The sequence below is a fragment of the Strongylocentrotus purpuratus genome, unplaced genomic scaffold, assembly GCF_000002235.5.
Source record: "Strongylocentrotus purpuratus isolate Spur 01 unplaced genomic scaffold, Spur_5.0 spur5_scaffold_13, whole genome shotgun sequence".
Taxonomy (NCBI): Eukaryota; Metazoa; Echinodermata; class Echinoidea; order Camarodonta; family Strongylocentrotidae; genus Strongylocentrotus; species Strongylocentrotus purpuratus.
In genome coordinates, this window is record NW_022145598.1 from 28,037,109 (window position 1) to 28,056,355 (window position 19,247).

Consider the following 19,247-nt stretch of genomic DNA (forward strand, 5'->3'; position numbering starts at 1 on the left):
GTTGGAACCTTGATGAGGAAGATTTGACATTGTTAGATATTGCACACCGGGACCCTTTGCATATTCTTCCAAAATCAGGCCGTTGTTGGATCATGTATTGTGGGCTGGGGTAGTGTGAATGGAAGGCTGGAGGTACACAGGATGAGGGAAAGTCATCGGGGAAGGATACCCAATAATCCTTGCAAAGTCTCAAACATGTATTTTTTTTTTAAATTGTGTTTTCCTCTTAGCAGCAACATGATTAGGCAAGGGGAAACCCTCCTTCCGGAGATTTTCTGTTTGACCGTACTTTAATAGGGATTCAAGGTAATGCACAGTGTCATTGGTTTTAAAAACTTAGGGTCAAGTAGTGAACAGTAAACTGTTATCTGAAGTGAGCAGCTTGAGATCAAAGGCTAGGCAAATACGACCATCTCATTCAATAGTTAATTGATGTCTCATTGAAAGTATGGTCTGTGCTACTCAAAGCCGGGAAGCTGCATTTTCATTTCTAGACATTGTAGGTAGTCATGTCATGTAGATCGAGTGCGGATCCACCGCATCTCCCTTAAGATTGAGCTAGTATAGGTGGTGAGGTATTCAACAAGCCTCGATGATAGTCCCTCACTTAGCTTACTCCTCGGCCCCAGCCAGGAGCGGAGGGAGGGAGGGGTGTAATTGTATTTGCCCGTCAAATTGGTGGCTGATACTGACACTGTGCATTACCTTTAGCTGAGTGGGATGAAACTTTTATCATTAATAGTGTTTTATGACGATGATGATGATGGTTTTATTTTAATTAAGATTATTATAATTACTATTAGTTATCATTAGTATTTACATTATTATTGTTGTTGCTTTTATTATTATTATTTTCCATTATCCTTTAAATAATTATTATCATTGTTAAGACCATAATTAATATTTTAATATAATTATTATTATTGTTAAAATTATTTTAATTAATATTTTAATATAATTATTCCATTATCCTTTAAATAATTATTATTATTGTTAAGAGTATTATAATTAATATTTTAATATAATTATTCCATTATCCTTTAAATAATTATTGTTAAGATTATTATAATTAATATTAGTTATTATTAGTAGTAGTATTATTATCATCATCATCATCGTCATAAACATTGATATTATTATTGATATTAACTACGTTGGGTTGCATTCTCATTTGAACCAAACAGCTTTAAGATCAAATCATGTTCTCCGATATCTCTGGGACAGGCTTCTCCTTCAGAATGGCAGAAGAACAAACTCTGCATTTGATCACAACTAGATAAATCTTTGTTGATGCGTCTGGTTGTGACCAAACGCAGAGCTGTTTACTTCCTCTTTCCTGAAGATGCCTGTGCTAGTGACATCGAACTCCATGATTTGGTAAGAGGGGTCTGTTGGGTTGAGATGAGAAGAACTCTAACATCTATAGGGTATTAAGCCCTTGTCATGATAGTGTCTATTGTCTCTCATAGCTTTATTTTATTTACCATAATAAATCATATGTATCTACCTATTATTGCTTAGTATTATAGTACTCTAATTATAATTATTCTTTATTGATTAATTTATATGTTAGTATAATTTACATGTTAGTATAATTTATATGATAGTATAATTTAGTTTATCCCACATACTTAATTAAATTTAATTATCGTTATTATTATATTAGTTTCATTATTGTTATTTGTATTATTATTTATAATGAGTAAAGGATTATTTCGTGACATTGTTACCACTCCCGTCAGATTGCGTGTGTGTACAGCAGTCATGGAGTGATTTATCTCCTAGCAATTGGTGACGTAGGATACATGGGAGGCGCTCGGTTTGGGAAACTTTCTGCTTCTTTCATTCGTCAGTTATCTTGCACTTGTTCGGTTTGTTGGAGAGAGATAGCAGTGCGAGTGAGTGTGTGGTGGTGCTATGTCTGACATAACACCGCCACACACCCACACGCACTCCTCTTTCTCCTCAACTAGCCGAATTTGTGCATTTTAACCGACGGATGGTAGAGGCTGATCGTGACTCGGATCGGGCGTTCCTGCGTCATCTTTTGTTTGGGGATACAATCACACCATGGCTTGTCTATACACATGCAATGAGATGGGAATGGTAACAATGTGACAAAACTCATCCTTTATCCTTTATCAACAAAACAATTGCTCACATGGGTATTATATGAAGTTATATTATTGTACATATGTTATTTTTGTTATTGTTGTTCATGTAACGAAAAAAAAAGAAAAAACCACGAGAAGCAAACAGTAGCTGAACAACAAATAAACCGTGTCTTGAGTCTTTATTTACCTGTTGATGTTCACGTGCTGGTGTCGAGAACGAATGAGAGATTGAGAGAGGGTGATACCGATTCCGATGTAAAACAATGGGAGTGAAAGCAGGGGTGTCGCTAGACATTTTTTCAGTGTGTGTGTGTGTGTGTGTGTGTGGGGTTGGGCCACCAATTACCAACAAAACTAGCCCCGATCACCGACAAATACGGTCTACAAATGTAATCCCATAAACCCGGGGCCGAAAGCTTAGTAAATAATTTTTCCTATGCACTATCTACAATACGTGCGTATGCGCACATTATCATTTTCCTCGACGACATAAATATACGATTTATTTCGTCAACTTAGTCAGCATATTAGCCAGGCACGAAATATTTAAAAATATATATATATTTTCTTTTCCTTTTCTTTTGCTTTCCGCGTATCTCCCCTGGAGATACGCTCTTCTAACGCTCCCTATATTTCTAATTTTCTCCTATTTTCTCACGTCACAATGGTCCAACTTTTGAGCTTTGTGACGTTTCTCTATCTCTTTTTCTCTTCTTTCGCGTACTCTCACGCGCCTTTGCATCTTGACTACCAAGCGTCGCCTATATATTTTTGATTTTGTATATTGTTGTTTATGCTTGAATCACTTCGATAAAGGGCTATGCCCGAAACGTCAGTGGAATATTCACTTCTCCGGTGTTTTTATTTATTAAAATTTAAAGAGTAGACAACGATTTAAAATGGTTTATTGACAGGCTGACAAAATGTAGGTCAATAGGTTGTTTACATTTTTGAGGGAAATTCACGCGCTAGGAAATGTAATACTTTGTATTACATTGGAAGGAAATGTACAAGCGTATGTACGCTTATCAAGCAAGCGCGGAAAATACCGCCAGCAAATTAAAAATAGCACGAAGGGGCTTTCATTCTAGTTATGGCTTTCATTTTGAATGGACAAGAAGAAAAATTTACGGAGTCTAAAACATTATTAGAGGATTTGGATTAATACTAAAGTTAGCACTGCACTGGAATAATTAGTTGGATATATAACGCTGAATTATTTCTTCTCGTGAGCGACCAGCGGGATTATACTCGGGTTTTGGGCTGGCCTTTGTCGTTGGGCCTGGTTAGAAAGGAGAGTCCATATCATTATTTTGGCCTGGTCGCACATCACACAGTGGCATTACGGCATAGGCGGGATCGAATGCTGCGCTTTACGGACGTGGCAGTCACCGGCAGTGCACCACATCGCCGGGTGAGTCTCTCTTAGTTTAAGGGAATCGAAAACTGATCCGAGGGGAAACGGTTGCACCATTTCAATACACGAAATTGAGGCGGGTAGTTGTCCCGTAAAGGCGGTCCTTATACTGTATATTTGAAAATGCGCCCGGGAAGTGGGGAGGCTTTCTTTTGCTCATATGGTTCACTTCCTCTCACCAAGCATGAGTTCAGTGCCATGATAAAGAGATGCATGTCATACAGAGATATGTTGGCGGCCAAATGTTGGCTATGACCGGCTGCTCGGACGCCCATATACAGCACATGGGTCGATGGGCTTCCTCAGCGCATCGCAGATATATTGATACGGTTGTTTAAATATGAGCAATGTTGCAAAGTACCGTTGGGGTTGATTTGATTTGATTTGATTTGATTCGCCAGGTATACGTACAAAATATAACAGAGTGAATGATGAGGTTAACGTGTCCGGGGCCAATAATGTAAGGGTGAGGCCGCATACACAGGAATGAATATATGTACAACACACAGAGGAATAAGTCCCTCGCCTCGAGAGGTTAAATAAGCTAATAATAATAATAGCAATAATAATAATAATGGTGCTACAACATGAAAATGAAAACGAAGTCAAGCAGACAACAAACATACATGCAGAACAAGAGCAAGAAAATATAATGGGATTTCAAGTTCACATTAACGCATGTTCTTTGGAATACAAAATGCTGCCCAGTCCTCTTTTCTTATTTTGTCCACAGAACAAATATGGATAGTAGGCGACTCTATCGTTTTCTGGGCCCATCGCAGGGCGGAGCGGATTGGCTGCGCCGATATGGATTTGGGGACGGTCATCCATTGGGCTGGAAAGCGGGGCCTTCGCTTGGACCAAACAAACGCATGGCTAGAGTCGATTACCAGTGGCCTGACGAAGCCGACCGTTTTAGTGTTACACGTGGGCACGAATGACATAGAGGGATGTTCGAAGAGGGCGATGGCGAATTCGGTGAACAGATTAATCACATCGAACACTGAGACGACAATAATATGGTCTGACAGCCTAGAACGGGTAGAATATAAATGCTGTAGTCCGGAAGAGCAGAAAAAATTAGACGATAGAAGGAGGGCCACGAACCGATACGCTAGCGCCTTGGCCGGCAGGAATGGGGGAAAGGCCATTCCACACCCCGACATAAGGCATAAGGATAGGGCTTTATATAGGCCGGACGGATTGCATCTCTCCAATGAGGGTTTGGACAGGTTTATCACTGACCTGAAGGAGGGCCTGTCCTATCTCGGTTCATCCAAGTAGTTAAACAATGATAATGTTACAAAACACGTTGTTCTTATATTTCAATGTTCTTATAGTTCAGTGTTCTTATATGTCAGCGTTCTTATATTTCAATGTTTAAAGGGAAAGTCCACCCCCAAAATAAGTTTGTTTCGATAGAGGCAGAATAATAAGAAAATCAGGTGAGTGAAAGTTTGAGCAAATTCTGAATGAAAATAAGAAAGTTATGAATTATTGAAGTTGTGATCAATCAAATACAAATTGGCAACTCTGTGACTTATTACACGAGCTCTCCTTCATTTGCTTTGTGCATAATATTCCATAAAATCATGTTTTCTTCGTTATTGATGACGGAATATATATTTGTTCCTTGCAGGGGGAGTATAGAAACATATTTGCAATTATTATATTTAGGGTGCATGTATGGTTGAAATTTTTCTTGAGAAAAAATGAAAATTTTAGATTTTTTTAGTACTGAGCAAATGGAAGTCGAGCTCGCATGATACGTCATAGAGTTGCCAATTTGTGTTTGATTGATCACAACTTCAAAAATCCTAACTTCCTTATTTTTAATCGGAATTTGCTCAAACTTTCACTGACTTGTTTCTCTCATTTTTCTACTCCTATTAAAACTAACTTAATTTCAGGGTGGACTTTCCCTTTAAGTCTGTTCGGGTAGCAAAGTAAATCCCGCCCAATAAACAGAACACTAAAAAGTAACCTCTTTTGGGAGTGTATTTTAAGTGATTTTAAAGTATAGCGCCTTTTGAACTAGATTTAAACGTTATCGACACGTGCCTTCATTTAAACAAAAAAGGTATTCCTGTTCACGTTTTCATTTGACCTAAAAACCACCAGTTTATTACGCGACTGGAATAACGTGATTCCACTTACCTTTGTAAGTGGAGTGTTTATGACCAAATAACCACTTGACCAGGCAACGAGTTTTTTGTCCGTTAACCGATGGTGGCGATAAATACGTAATTATTTGGTCTTGTAAGCACCTTTATCGATTGGTTTCACAGGTTATCCAAGGTTGATGGTAATAATCACGTTGCTTACACCGGCTAATCGTCTTATTGTTCTGTCCGTGAATCTCTGGTTATATTAAATTAGTAATTCGGAGGTGTCTTACACACCTCTTTAAATGGTTTCAAAGTTACCATAAATTTATTGGTTATGATCACGTGGCTCAAGCTGATTACTAATCTAAGCTGTGAATCCATGATATGTAGGTGTGAAAAATGAGTAATTATTAGGTGTCTTAAAACACCTATTTAAATGGTAGTCAAAGTTGCCAGCAGTTCCGCGGTGATAATCTCGTGACTCAAATGGAATATTAACCTAAGCTGGGCATACGTGACTTTTAGGTGTGAACAATTAGTAATGATTAGGTGTCTTAAAGCACCTATTTAAATGGTAGTCAAAGTTGCCATAAGTTCCGCGGTGATGATCCCGTGAGTCAAACGGATTATTAATCTAAGCTGGGCATACGTGACTTTTAGGTGTGAAAAATTAGTAATTATTAGGTGTCTTAAAACACCTATTTAAATGGTAGTCAAAGTTGCCAGCAGTTCCGCGGTGATGATCTCGTGATTTAAACGGAATATTAATCTAAGCTGGGCATACGTGACTTTTAGGTGTGAATAATTAGTCATGATTAGGTGTCTTAAAACACCTATTTGAATGATAGTCAACGTTGCCAGCAGTTCCGCGGTGATGATATCGTGACTCAAACGGATTATTTATATAAGCTGGGTATTCCGTGTTTTTCAGGTGTGAAAATGAGTTATTCTTGGGTGTCTTGATGGTTTCACAGTTACCATTTAAGTTCCGTCGTGATAATACCGTGACTGTTGGCATATTTTTATGTTCACCAGTTGATAACTGACTGTTGGCATATTTTCATTGCACCAGTTGATAACTGGAGTGTGTATATTTCCAGTTGCACCGGTTGATGACTGAGTGTTGGCATATTTCGAGTTGAACCATCTGACACCAGTTAATTTGCATATTGAAAATGGGGTGCGTGCAGATCTATGTTTTTTAAACAATTTATCTGAATTTACAGCATATTTCTTAATTACTGATGATTTAGTTATATGCAATTCATTTCGAAAATAATACAAATATAAATTACCAGTTATTAGGACATTTCGCTACTTCGTATAAATTACATTTAGTTAAACATGAATAAGGGAAACATTAACTATGAACTAAAATAATTTCAAATGATTCATCCCAAGTCAGCCTCGTAATATTCACGTGAATTTCACGCAGATATTTTGACTAAAACTATCACTAACGCTTCACGTGTTTCTGTGACGCGATAATTTCGTTTTTGAAGATGTAATTTCATAACCAAACAAACACGGGAATATTAGGTTTACAAACCAAGGTCTCCAAGGTAGGGATAATCACGTTATTATAATGGTGATATTGCAGTGACAATTGCGTGATTTAGTGTACGTGTGTTTTAAGTTACCTAGTGCAATAAACGTATTAACACATTTACGTAAATGTCAGGTGTTTGAAGAACGTAACTGTCCTCAAGTCGATACCTTGATATTGACGTGATTTTCACGTGATTTTGTTTATTGGGCGCAAAAAAGTTTGAGTCCGGCACCGCAAGATCATGTTTTTGTTGTTGGGATAAGAGTGCCTTATTTTGGGAGTAACAAAGTTGTGGAGAGTAAATAATGGTTATATGGGGCAGGTTTAGGTGGACATTGGTAAATGACCAGTAAATGCTTCATTTCGAAATGGGCATTAACGGTTTAGTCACCTCTTTGAGGGGAATGAATTAGGCATAATGATGTGCCGGTGTTGTAGAGAAAAGTTTATTACGATACTCTGTAGTCTGTTAGAGGGTTAAAAATTAGCTAAGGGCGAAAAAGTACATGCCTGTACATGTACATTGGTTAATTTGGCCAATTGAAATGTTAATTCCACCAAAGTGTAAATAGTTAAGCATAGATATTCCCTTAGGGCACAGAAATCGTTCATTACAACAAGTTAATACGCGTCAGGGGACAAAACCTAATGAGGTATGACGTATTGTTTTCATTTACATACAGCCAATCAGAGCCCATTGGTGGTACTGATTAATGAATATTCATATAACTATCACGAGTTGACCTTATTCGCATACGCGCAATGTAAAACAGATTAAACCAATTAGCGCGTAGTGTGCACATTGCATACGCGCGCGCCAGTCGTTGAGAGCCGTTGGGAGGTCATAAGGAATGAATATTTATGAAGTGATCCCGCGCTAACCTTATGCGACATCATACTCTAACGATAGTTATCCAATCAGCATCGCGTATTACAATTGTTGCACGCGCATGCTACTGTGTGTACACCTATGGCATGGGCAAAATGGCCTTGCTAGCTAGTCGGATTGACAAGGTTTATGAATATTGACAAGGTACCTATGGCGAATTTTTGCAAATTGCCACGAAATTTTTCATGAATATGCATAAGGATCTGTTGCAATTAATTATGTAGGTTTTTTTTTTTTTTTTTTTTTTTTTGTTGTTGTTGTTGTTTTGTTTTGTTTGTGAATGAACAACGTGTCGACAGTGAAACGCCCCGCCAAAGTTGGAAATCCGGCTGGAAATATTCCACCTCGCGTCAATGTGAAAACGCGTGTTGTGGCAGGCTAATTGCCCTAGAAAGTGCCTTGTAAGCTATTTTTCAACTCGAAAGGTACCTATGTAAAATTTTCACAAAAGTAGACAAATTTGGCATCTACAGCAAGTCTTATACCTGAATTTTCATAAAATCGGGTTCTTTTGTACATCAAGATATATTCGGGGAGATATGAGCTCGTAAAATGGACAGTGTGTGTAAAAGCCCATACCTGATTGTGCGCCCTTTTGTGGTGCGTTTTGAATACGCTTGGCCTCTATGGAGATGTCCCTCAACTTATTGTAATGTGATGACAACGTTGTGATTTGGCGGCCGATCATATATAAATATATTCTCGTTTGGCGGTAATTTGTCAAATTATGCCTCCAAATCACTAATCACATGGTACTGATAAGTTTATTGATCAATAATTGTCATCCGATAATTTTCGACCCCACTCAATTTTTACATGCGAGGGGGTTGCCAATGTATATTCAGTCGAATTTGTTCGCATGTCAATTCTTAGTTTTCCGGCCCCCATTCGATTTGAATGCGGGGGGACCTAGTTGTACCTACACATTTTCAAACTCAGAGTGTCACGCTTTAATCTTAGGCATCATCCGATCTTACAGGCGGAGAGGCTGGTATATATATATACATCTATATTCTATAACTTTAGGCATCACTCGATTTTATAGGCGGGGGGCTGATATGATGACTTAATGTATATAAGTTTAGCCTAGGCATCACTCGATTTCATAGGCGGGGGGCCTAGCATAACTTTAGGCATCACTCGATTTTATAGGCGGGGGGCTGATATAATGACTTAATGTATATAAGTTTAGCCTAGGCATCACTCGATTTCATAGGCGGGGGGCCTAGCATTGCATTTGTAAGCATTTTGTATGATTCAATATATCTGGGTTATTTTGTTATGACACCCAGAAAATCAAAATGTGCAAAATAAGCGTCCATCTCAAAATGTTAATAAAGCCACGACATAAACGCAAATTTGGTTGTTTGTTATTTTTGTTAGCCGTGAATAATAAAATTTAAAGAGTAGACAACGATTTAAAATGGTTTATTGACAGGCTGACAAAATGTAGGTCAAGAGGTTGTTTACATTTTTGAGGGAAATTCACGCGCTAGGAAATGTAATACTTTGTATTACATTGGAAGGAAATGTACAAGCGTATGTACGCTTATCAAGCAAGCGCGGAAAATACCGCCAGCAAATTAAAAATAGCACGAAGGGGCTTTCATTCTAGTTATGGCTTTCATTTTGAATGGACAAGAAGAAAAATTTACGGAGTCTTAAACATTCCCACCACCTCCCCATTATCTCCACCAATAAAAGTATTTTTAGTATATTAGTGGCATAAATTAAGTATTGCTTGGTGGTTCGAAGTAGCCAAGGACCAAGGTATACGTATTAGTACGGAAAGGATTTAGGGTTTGAGGTATGAAAGGTACGGATAGGGTTTATGTAATAAATTAGTCAGTGATTTATGAAGTTAATGCAGAGCCGGGGGCATTTGGCCTGGTCGCACATCAACTTGCGTCGTGCACAAAGAAAGTGGGCCGTAGGGGAATTTTTCCCATTGGGTTTCGCCCCTACCCGGTTTTGTATGGGTAAATCATTGATCACATGGTACTGATAAGTTTATTGATCAATAATTGTCATCCGATAATTTTCGACCCCACTCAATTTTTACATGCGAGGGGGTTGCCAATGTATATTCAGTCGAATTTGTTCGCATGTCAATTCTTAGTTTTCCGGCCCCCATTCGATTTGAATGCGGGGGGACCTAGTTGTACCTACACATTTTCAAACTCAGAGTGTCACGCTTTAATCTTAGGCATCATCCGATCTTACAGGCGGAGAGGCTGGTATATATATACATCTATATTCTATAACTTTAGGCATCACTCGATTTTATAGGCGGGGGGCCTAGCATAACTTTAGGCATCACTCGATTTTATAGGCGGGGGGCTGATATAATGACTTAATGTATATAAGTTTAGCCTAGGCATCACTCGATTTCATAGGCGGGGGGCCTAGCATTGCATTTGTAAGCATTTTGTATGATTCAATATATCTGGGTTATTTTGTTATGACACCCAGAAAATCAAAATGTGCAAAATAAGCGTCCATCTCAAAATGTTAATAAAGCCACGACATAAACGCAAATTTGGTTGTTTGTTATTTTTGTTAGCCGTGAATAACTACCTTGTGTCCTATATATATATATATATATATATTCTTTTATTTTTTTAATGAAAAAATAAAAAAAAAATTAACAAAAAATGGGGGAAAATAATTTTAAGACAAAAATTAAAATAACTTTTAAAAAAATCCGCCCGCCTTCCCCTACTCCAGAAAAGTTTGACGGAGATTCCGAACATGTTAATGATTTTTCTTAGAAATCATCAATAATTCTGGAATCTAGCTTTAAAAATGACCGACTCAGAACGCTTGAGGAAAAGCCCAGTTTCGGAGCTGTATCGCGCAATAGCACATGACGTCACTGCACGAGCCTCTTCGGTGAAAAGGAGGGTGATTTAGGCATTACAAAATTTCCCTCCCCTTTTATTCATTTTTCCTGAGAGCAGTGCAATTTTATCGACAATATCCTGACAGGTGTGGGATGTCGCACCCCCATCCACCCCCCCCCCCCCTGTAGCGACGTCCCTGAGTAAAATGGAAATAAGTTGAAATGCTGATTTAAAAGATTTAAAAGACTGAAATGGGAGAGAAAATGGAGAGTGAGATAAAAAGGAACAGAGAAAAGGATTGGAGGAGGAGGAATGGTGTAAAAGGTATGCAGCGAGGGAAATGAACTGGGAGGGGGGGGGGGGGGGGGGGGGGGAGGGGGGCACTCGTTTTCCCGAAGGTTCATAATTCCGAAACACAAATTTCCCATACCTATAGGGGTTCATAATTCCGAACATGAAATAGGGTTCGTAATTCCGAAAATGGAAATGGAAAAAGATACCTGCATGTAAACAACAAACGAAACGTAAAAGGAATTCAGGAGGCCTAGACAGCCCATCCACCCTCTCCAAATAAGAAAGGAAGGAAGAGAGGAAAGTTAGAAAGAGCATGGGCTTAATACGGATGGACATTCAACGTGATTCTTTCTTTGATCAAATCATAGTCGCCGCCTTCTGATTATGTGCATCTTAATGAGAACATTCAGCTATTTTAACAATAACGACTGCGTAAGCATTTTCGGTCATTGACAAAGGAGCAGTTTCCCTCTCTTGGGTTTTGTTTGGATGGTGTGCTCTGTAAAAGTGTGTCTTAAATAAAAGCGTCCTCAATGGAGAGCAGCAAAGTTGAAAAGCAGACGATTTTGGTGATATGAAATGTATTATTACTGATTCGCAAACTTTCGCACACACCTATGACCTTATAAAACAATTAGAAGGCCATGATCTCTATCAGCCCTGTGCGTTGTAACTCTGGAATATTATGAGGAAATAGGGGGAAACGGGATTTTAAATCACAACCAAAATATCCAAAAATAACCTCTATCTGGTAATATCAACATGTTTTTCAAAAAAAAAATACATGTACAGTACACGGAACAACAATTTCCGATTATAAGCCAGAACTGCACGTCTATTTTCCATGATTTAGGCGAGTAATTATCTTCTGCGCATGTAGATTAACATGTGTAAAATCACTATCTTGATTCTGTCCCGGCTTTTTGCCGGCGACCATGATGAGACCAAAGGGAAGAAACATGTACGGAATGTTATTGAGACGACATTGACGGAGACAATCACAATGAATTCGTTAAGAAAACGATAAATGTCCATCCGTAATAGGTTCATGGAAAGAGGGAATAAGATTGAAATCGGTGACAGAGAGTGAAAGATAGAAGGGGGTATCATGATTGATTAATAAGGTGATATAGGTGATTTTTTTTTTGGGGGGGGGGAGGCGGGGGGGGGGGGCACGTCCCCCTTGGATCCGCCACTGTCAGTATATCACTTTACTCCCAATAAACAAAATCACGTGAAAATCACGTCAATAACAAGGTATCGACTCGAGGAGAGTTACGTTCTGCAAACACCTGACATTTACGTAAATGTGTTAATACGTTTATTGCATTAGGTAACTTGAAACACACGTTCACTAAATCACGCAATTGTCACTGCAATATCACCATTATAATAACGTGATTATCCCTACCTTGGAGACCATGGTTTGTAAACCTAATACTCCCGTGTTTGTTTGGTTATGAAATTACATCTTCATAAACGAAATTATCGCGTCACAGAAACACGTGAAGCGTTAGTGATAGTTTTAGTCAAAATATCTGCGTGAAATTCACGTGAATATTACGAGGCTGACTTGAGATGAATCATGTTCTTCATTCACGTGAAATTTACTTCGAAGAGGAAGTATGTTACTGTAACCCGCGGTCAACCCAATAATTACGCAAATGTTACACAATAAATGAACCAAAATAATGACGTTCTCATCCCGTTTCTGAACATCGTGTCTTGGATCCAAGCGCGCCGGAAGCAGTTTGGGATAAGAGGGGGTTAGGTGTGGGGGGGGGGGGGTGCAAACATCCCAGAAGAGAAAGCTAGTTGCAACTGGTCCAGTTGATGAACCATTTAATGCCATCTGGTAACCCTGGAAATTGAAATGGGCTAAATGATCCAGTTGATCCAGGCCAGTTATAATTCAACTGGTCTAGCTGAGCCATTAGAACCATTTGGTAAAACTTCCAACCCGTTGAACAGCAACAATACTTCAATACTGGTACGTCTGTATTTCCAATGTAAGGGCATTGGTAATAAGTAGACTTACATAATTGAATTAATCGAAAAAATTTCGTATACTTGTACTTTATTGAAATTATTTTAGTTCACAGTTAATGTTTCCCTTATTCATGTTTAACTATTTATACGAAGTAGCGAAATGTCCTAATAACTGGTAATTTATATTTGTAGTATTTTCGAAATGAATTGCATATAACTAAATCATCAGTAATTAAGAAATATGCTGTAAATTCAGATAAATTGTTTAAAAAACATAGATCTGCACGCACCCCATATTCAATATGCAAATGAATTGGTGTCAGCTGGGTCAACTCGAAATATGCCAACGCTCAGTCATCAACTGGTGCAACTGGAAATATGCACACTCCAGTTATCAACTGGTGCAATGAAAATATGCCAACAGTCAGTTATCAACTGGTGAAAATAGAAATATGCCAACAGTCACGGGATTATCACCACGGAACTTAAATGGTAACTGTGAAACCATCAAGACACCCAAGAATAACTCATGTTCACACATGGAAAACACGGAATACCCAGCTTATATTAATAATCCGTTTGAGTCACGCGATCATCACCGCGGAACTGCTGGCAACTTTGACTACGATTCAAATAGGTGTTTTAAGACACGTAATCATGACTAATTTTTCACACCTAAAAGTCACGTATGCCCAGCTTAGATTAATAATCCGTTTGAGTCACGAGATCATCACCGCAGAACTTATGGCAACTTTGACTTCCATTTAAATAGGTGTTTTAAGACACCTTATAATGACTATTTATTCACACCTAAAAGTCACGTATGCCCTGCTTAGATTAATATTCCGTTTGAGTCACGAGATCACCACCGCGGAAGTGCTGGCAACTTTGACTACCATTTAAATAGGTGTTTTAAGACACCTAATAATTACTAATTTTTCACACCTAAATATCACGGATTCACAGCTTAGATTAGTAATCAGTTTTAACTACGTGATCATCACCAAGAAAGTTATGGTATCTTTGCAACCATTTAAATAGGTGTTTTAAGACACCCAATAATGACTAATTTTTCACACCTAAAAGTCACGTATGACCAGCTTAGATCAATAATCCGTTTGAGTCACGAGATCATCACCGCGGAACTTATGGCAACTTTGACTACCATTTAAAAAGGTGTTTTAAAACACTTAATAATTACTAATTTTCACACCTACATATCACGTTTTCACAGCTTAGATTAGTAATCAGCTTGAGCCACGTGATCATAACCAAGAAATTTATGGTAACTTTGAAACCTTTTAAAGAGGTGTGTAAGACACCTCAGAATTACTAGTTGAATATAACCAGAGATTCACGGACAGAACAATAAGACGATTAACCGGTGTAAGTAACGTGACTATTACCATCAACCTTGGATAACCTGTGAAACCAATCAATAAAGGTGCTTTAATACAAGACCAAATAATTACGTATTTATCACCACCATCGGTTAACGGACAAAAAACTCGTTGCTTGGTCAAGTGGTTATTTGGTCATAAACACTTGATTTACAGAGGTAAGTGGAATCACGTTACTCCAGTCGCGTGATAAACTGGTGGTTTTTAGGTTAAATGAAAACGTGAACAGAAGTACCTTTTTTGTTTAAATGAAGGCACGTGTCGATAACGTTTAAATCTAGTTCAAAAGGCACTATACTTTAAAATCACTTAAAGTTGATACTCTAAGACAATCCCAAATACTGAGATAATTACATAAATAGAAAGCTTTTAACCCCCATAATAACACCAAATGGTGTCAACCCGACAAAACAAGTTTAGAATAATGAATTTATTCGAGTAAACTCTACAAAATATCTAAGTCTGAAACCCGGAAGTGCGCGTAGAGTCGGGCCTCTATCCGTGACGTCACGAACGGGAGTCATGGGCTCAGTGAGAGTGAATGGCAGTGATATCCCTACGTAAATGCTATCCTGTCAGAGCTTAGATTTGTTGTTGTTAAGGAGTACATTTGATGGATTTTCTGTTTTCATTTGAATGAAGAATAACGAAGCAACATTTTCCAGTCGCTGATTTCTTTTTATATCCTCATATTCACCTATTTGGTAGAGATTTAAGACGAGTTTACTGCTTAGGAATTAAAGTTAAATCGTGCACTTATGAATAGGCGGATGCATTATATTGTCATCAGATGTACATCATGAGCAGTTTTGTAAAACGAATAGGTCTAGAACTATATGATAGTATACTTATCATAGATGTGTGTGACTGCCTTAAAAAAGCATACAGTACCAGTTAAACATTTTATGTTGTAAAATATCAAACTTGAACGAGATCATGCAAGCGCGCTTCCTCTATAATATTTTAGCGAGTGATGCGGCTCTTGCATGAACATTCGTGAAGCGAGCAGAATCGGGAGGTAAGACCAAGCCGCTGCTCTAGGCGCTGCTTGCTTGTGATGGAACGTACGTGCGCTAGTTATATGTTTATCGGCAATTGCAAGAGAATGAAAGCAACGTTGCCAGCTAAGAAAAACAACTAACAAAGACTTGCTCCTGACTACCGGTGTCAGAATTGGTAGATGAAGGATGTTCAGGGCCAAGGAAGTCGAAAGACATGGGTGAAAAGGAAGAAGAAACCATCGGGAGATCGCTGTAGTGTATGGTAATGAACTGTGCATGGGTAGACAGCTACTGTTCACTCCGTGCCTGGGCCGATTTCAACACCAAAACAAAAATTACATGGTGAAAATATCGACTAATAGCACATCGTTGGCATGTATATGTCATAATTTTTAAAAGGGGAATTGATATTAATACTATGAAGTAGTAGGGGAAGGTAAAGAATTGTACATAGAATTATGATTTATTAGACTTTTCAGCCTTTGAAACAAAAATATGCAGAAAATCGTATCACTCTGCACATGTTTGCTATGGAACATCCGGGTACATGAATATACTCTCTCCCGGACGTGAGGTCATAAATAGTAGACCAGCGCCGTGACTGATTTTCTATGCAAAGAGAGGCGGATATTTTAGACATTTCAATTGAGGATTTCGAGTAGACAGAATTTTTTTGTGATATACTAAGTAATTGAAAAACTTAAAAATAACATATACTTGCCGTAGGTAACAAATCAAGGGACATTTATTTGCTTAGAGTATCAACTTTAAAATACACTCCCAAAAGAGGTTACTTTTTGGTGTTCTGTTTATTGGGCTGGTTCACTCTTTAATATATGGTGTTTCTTTAAGTGGGCTCTCTATCGTAGGCGTCATAATCATTTCGATAATGGCATCGTAATCAGTCCAACCACTTTCCTAGAATTTAATTAGAATTCTCCACTTGCTTGAATACATTTTGATTGATTAGAATGCATTGCAATTTATTATGAACTACGTCTTTCACGCTGCCACGCTTTATATGCTTCGATGCATGTACATTACATCATCATAATTATAATATCAAATACGGAGAGTGGTTGCTGTATAACATGATTTTCCTCATGCTCCAGCAAACCCTCGCTATTAGGCTAATGAATGTTTATGACATGATCACTGTGAATCATAGGGATTACATGCTGTACCCCCCCCCCCACGGTAAACTAACAAAAGCTTACCATAATGCTAAAACTCCAATACAGTTATTAACAAATTTTAAAAATGCATTGACCCCGCAAGATCAACCATGTAAAATGACAATTAACATGGCCATCTATAAAAAAACAAAACATGCATTGTAAAATGTAAACAATGCCATTTGTATGATGAATTTCTATTTATTTATCCTTTATCCTTACGTTTACAAATTTTGCACGATCATTGTATCAACAAGTTCTGAATTTATTATTTAAAAAATTCACAACTCGTTAGTGTAATTAATTTTTTTTTTTTTACACCAAAACAAATTTCTTTTTGTCAGATTTTTTAAAAGTAACAATATATTCGCAAAATAAAAATTATTGGGATACTTCATAAATACTCTCCTAAATATGGTGGCCCTGAAGGGACATCGCGAATAGACTAAATCGTGAAAAATATGCGATAAAATTCACGATATCGTCAATTTTATCGCATATTTTTCACGAAGAAATTCACGAAATTGACGATATCGTGAACTTTATCGTGAACTTTTCGCGATGAAATTGACGATATCGTGAATTTTATCGTGAAAAGTTCACGATATAAAGTTCACGATATCGTCAATTTTATCGTGTACTCTATCGTGTACTCTATCGTGTACTCTCCTGACGGGCGCTTCGTAAACAAAACCAGCCCTAGCTGGGGGAGACAGAGAGAAGGAAAAAAGGGAAAGGGAAAGAGAAGATAAAAGGAAAGAAAGAATAATAAGAAGAAAAGAGGGAAACGGGGGAAGGGCGAAAGGCTCTTACCTCCCCCTCCCCCCTCCCGCCATAAAGGGAAAGAGAAGGGAGAGGGAAAGAAAATATAAAAGGAAAGAAAGAAGAGGAAAAAGAATAAGAAAAGAGGGAAACAGGGGCGAAGGGCTCTTGCCTCCTTTCTTTTCTTTCTTTTCCTTTCTTTCCTATTCTCCCTCTTTTTCGTTTTTCTCTTTCTTTCTTCTCTTTCCCTTTCCTTCTCTCTCTCTTATTTATTTTTTGGCGGGGGGCGGGGGACGAGGCAAAAGCCCTTTGCCCCCGTTTCCCTCTTTTCTTCTTCTTCCTCTTCTTTCTTTCCTTTTATCTTCTCTTTCCCTTTCCCTTTCCCTTCTCTCTCTCTCTCTCTCTCTGATTTATTTTTTGGCGGGGGGGGGGGGGGGAAGAGTCCTTCGCCCTTCCCCCGTTTTCCTCTTTTCTTCTTCTTCCTCTTCTTTCTTTCCTTTTATCTTCTCTTTCCCTTTCCCTTTCCCTTCTCTCTCTCTCTCTGATTTATTTTTTGGCGGGGGGGGGGGGAGTGAGGAGGAGGCAAGAGCCCTTCGCCCCCCCCCCCCCGTTTCCCTCTTTTCTTCTTATTATTCTTTCTTTCCTTTTATCTTCTCTTTCCCTTTCCCTTTTTTCCTTCTCTCTGTCTCCCCCAGCTAGGGCTGGTTTTGTTTACGAAGCGCCCGTCAGGAGAGTACACGATAGAGTACACGATAGAGTACACGATAAAATTGACGATATCGTGAACTTTATATCGTGAACTTTTCACGATAAAATTCACGATATCGTTAATTTCATCGTGAAAAGTTCACGATGAAGTTCACGATATCGTCAATTTCGTGAATTTCTTCGTGAAAAATATGCGATAAAATTGACGATATCGTGAATTTTATCGCATATTTTTCACGATTTAGTCTATTCGCGATGTCCCTTCAGGGCCACCATACAAATGCACTGAACAAGAAGTTAAAGAAACAATATTATGAGAATATTTGCATTGAAAATGGTAATGATATGAACAAATCCTGGAGAGTACTCGAAAATTTACTCCCCAAGAAAGATGCCAATTCTGATTATTACATTCTTGTAAATGACCAAATTGTAGTAGACAAAGGAAAAGTAGTAGAATTGTTTAATGAAAGTTTCAATAATATTCAAAGCCCATTAACAGGAGCGAATGATTCTCATCTCAATATAAATGCATTGCAAACATTACCGCAAATAGCACATGAATTCAAATTTACAGAGATCGAGGAATGTTTTATATTAAATGAACTACTCAAGCTTGATGTTTCAAAAGCAGTTGGAATCGATGATCTTCCTCCAAAGCTACTTAAAATAGCTGCCCCACACATATTAGAGTCTTATTGTTCAATTGTTCATTGTCAAAAGGATACGTTCCTCATGAATTCAAAGTTGCTAAAATAACCCCTATTCATAAAGATGGAAACAAAATGGAATTAACTAACTACCGACCTATTTCTATTCTCCCCACAATTTCAAAGATATGTGAGAAGGCTGTACACAATCAGATATATTCTTACTTAAACACAGTGGCGGATCCAGGGGGGGGGGGGGGGAGGGGCCGGGGGCCCGGACCCCCCCCCCCCTTGAAAAGAAAATCATGTAAAAACACGTGATTTTTTACCTTTTTGGGGGGTTGGCGC

At 38.2% G+C, this 19,247-nt stretch overlaps 1 protein-coding gene across 1 annotated transcript in view; it reads right to left on the bottom strand.

The window, feature by feature from the left end:
* Positions 1-1,272: 1,272 nt before the first annotated feature.
* The window catches only part of LOC115923254 (asialoglycoprotein receptor 2-like), a 33,722-nt gene continuing 15,747 nt past the window's right edge, over positions 1,273-19,247 (bottom strand). Inside the window, exon 5 of the mRNA XM_030983666.1 lies at positions 1,273-1,388. Coding sequence (XP_030839526.1) covers positions 1,273-1,388 — 116 coding nt within the window. The remainder of the gene's footprint in view (positions 1,389-19,247) is intronic.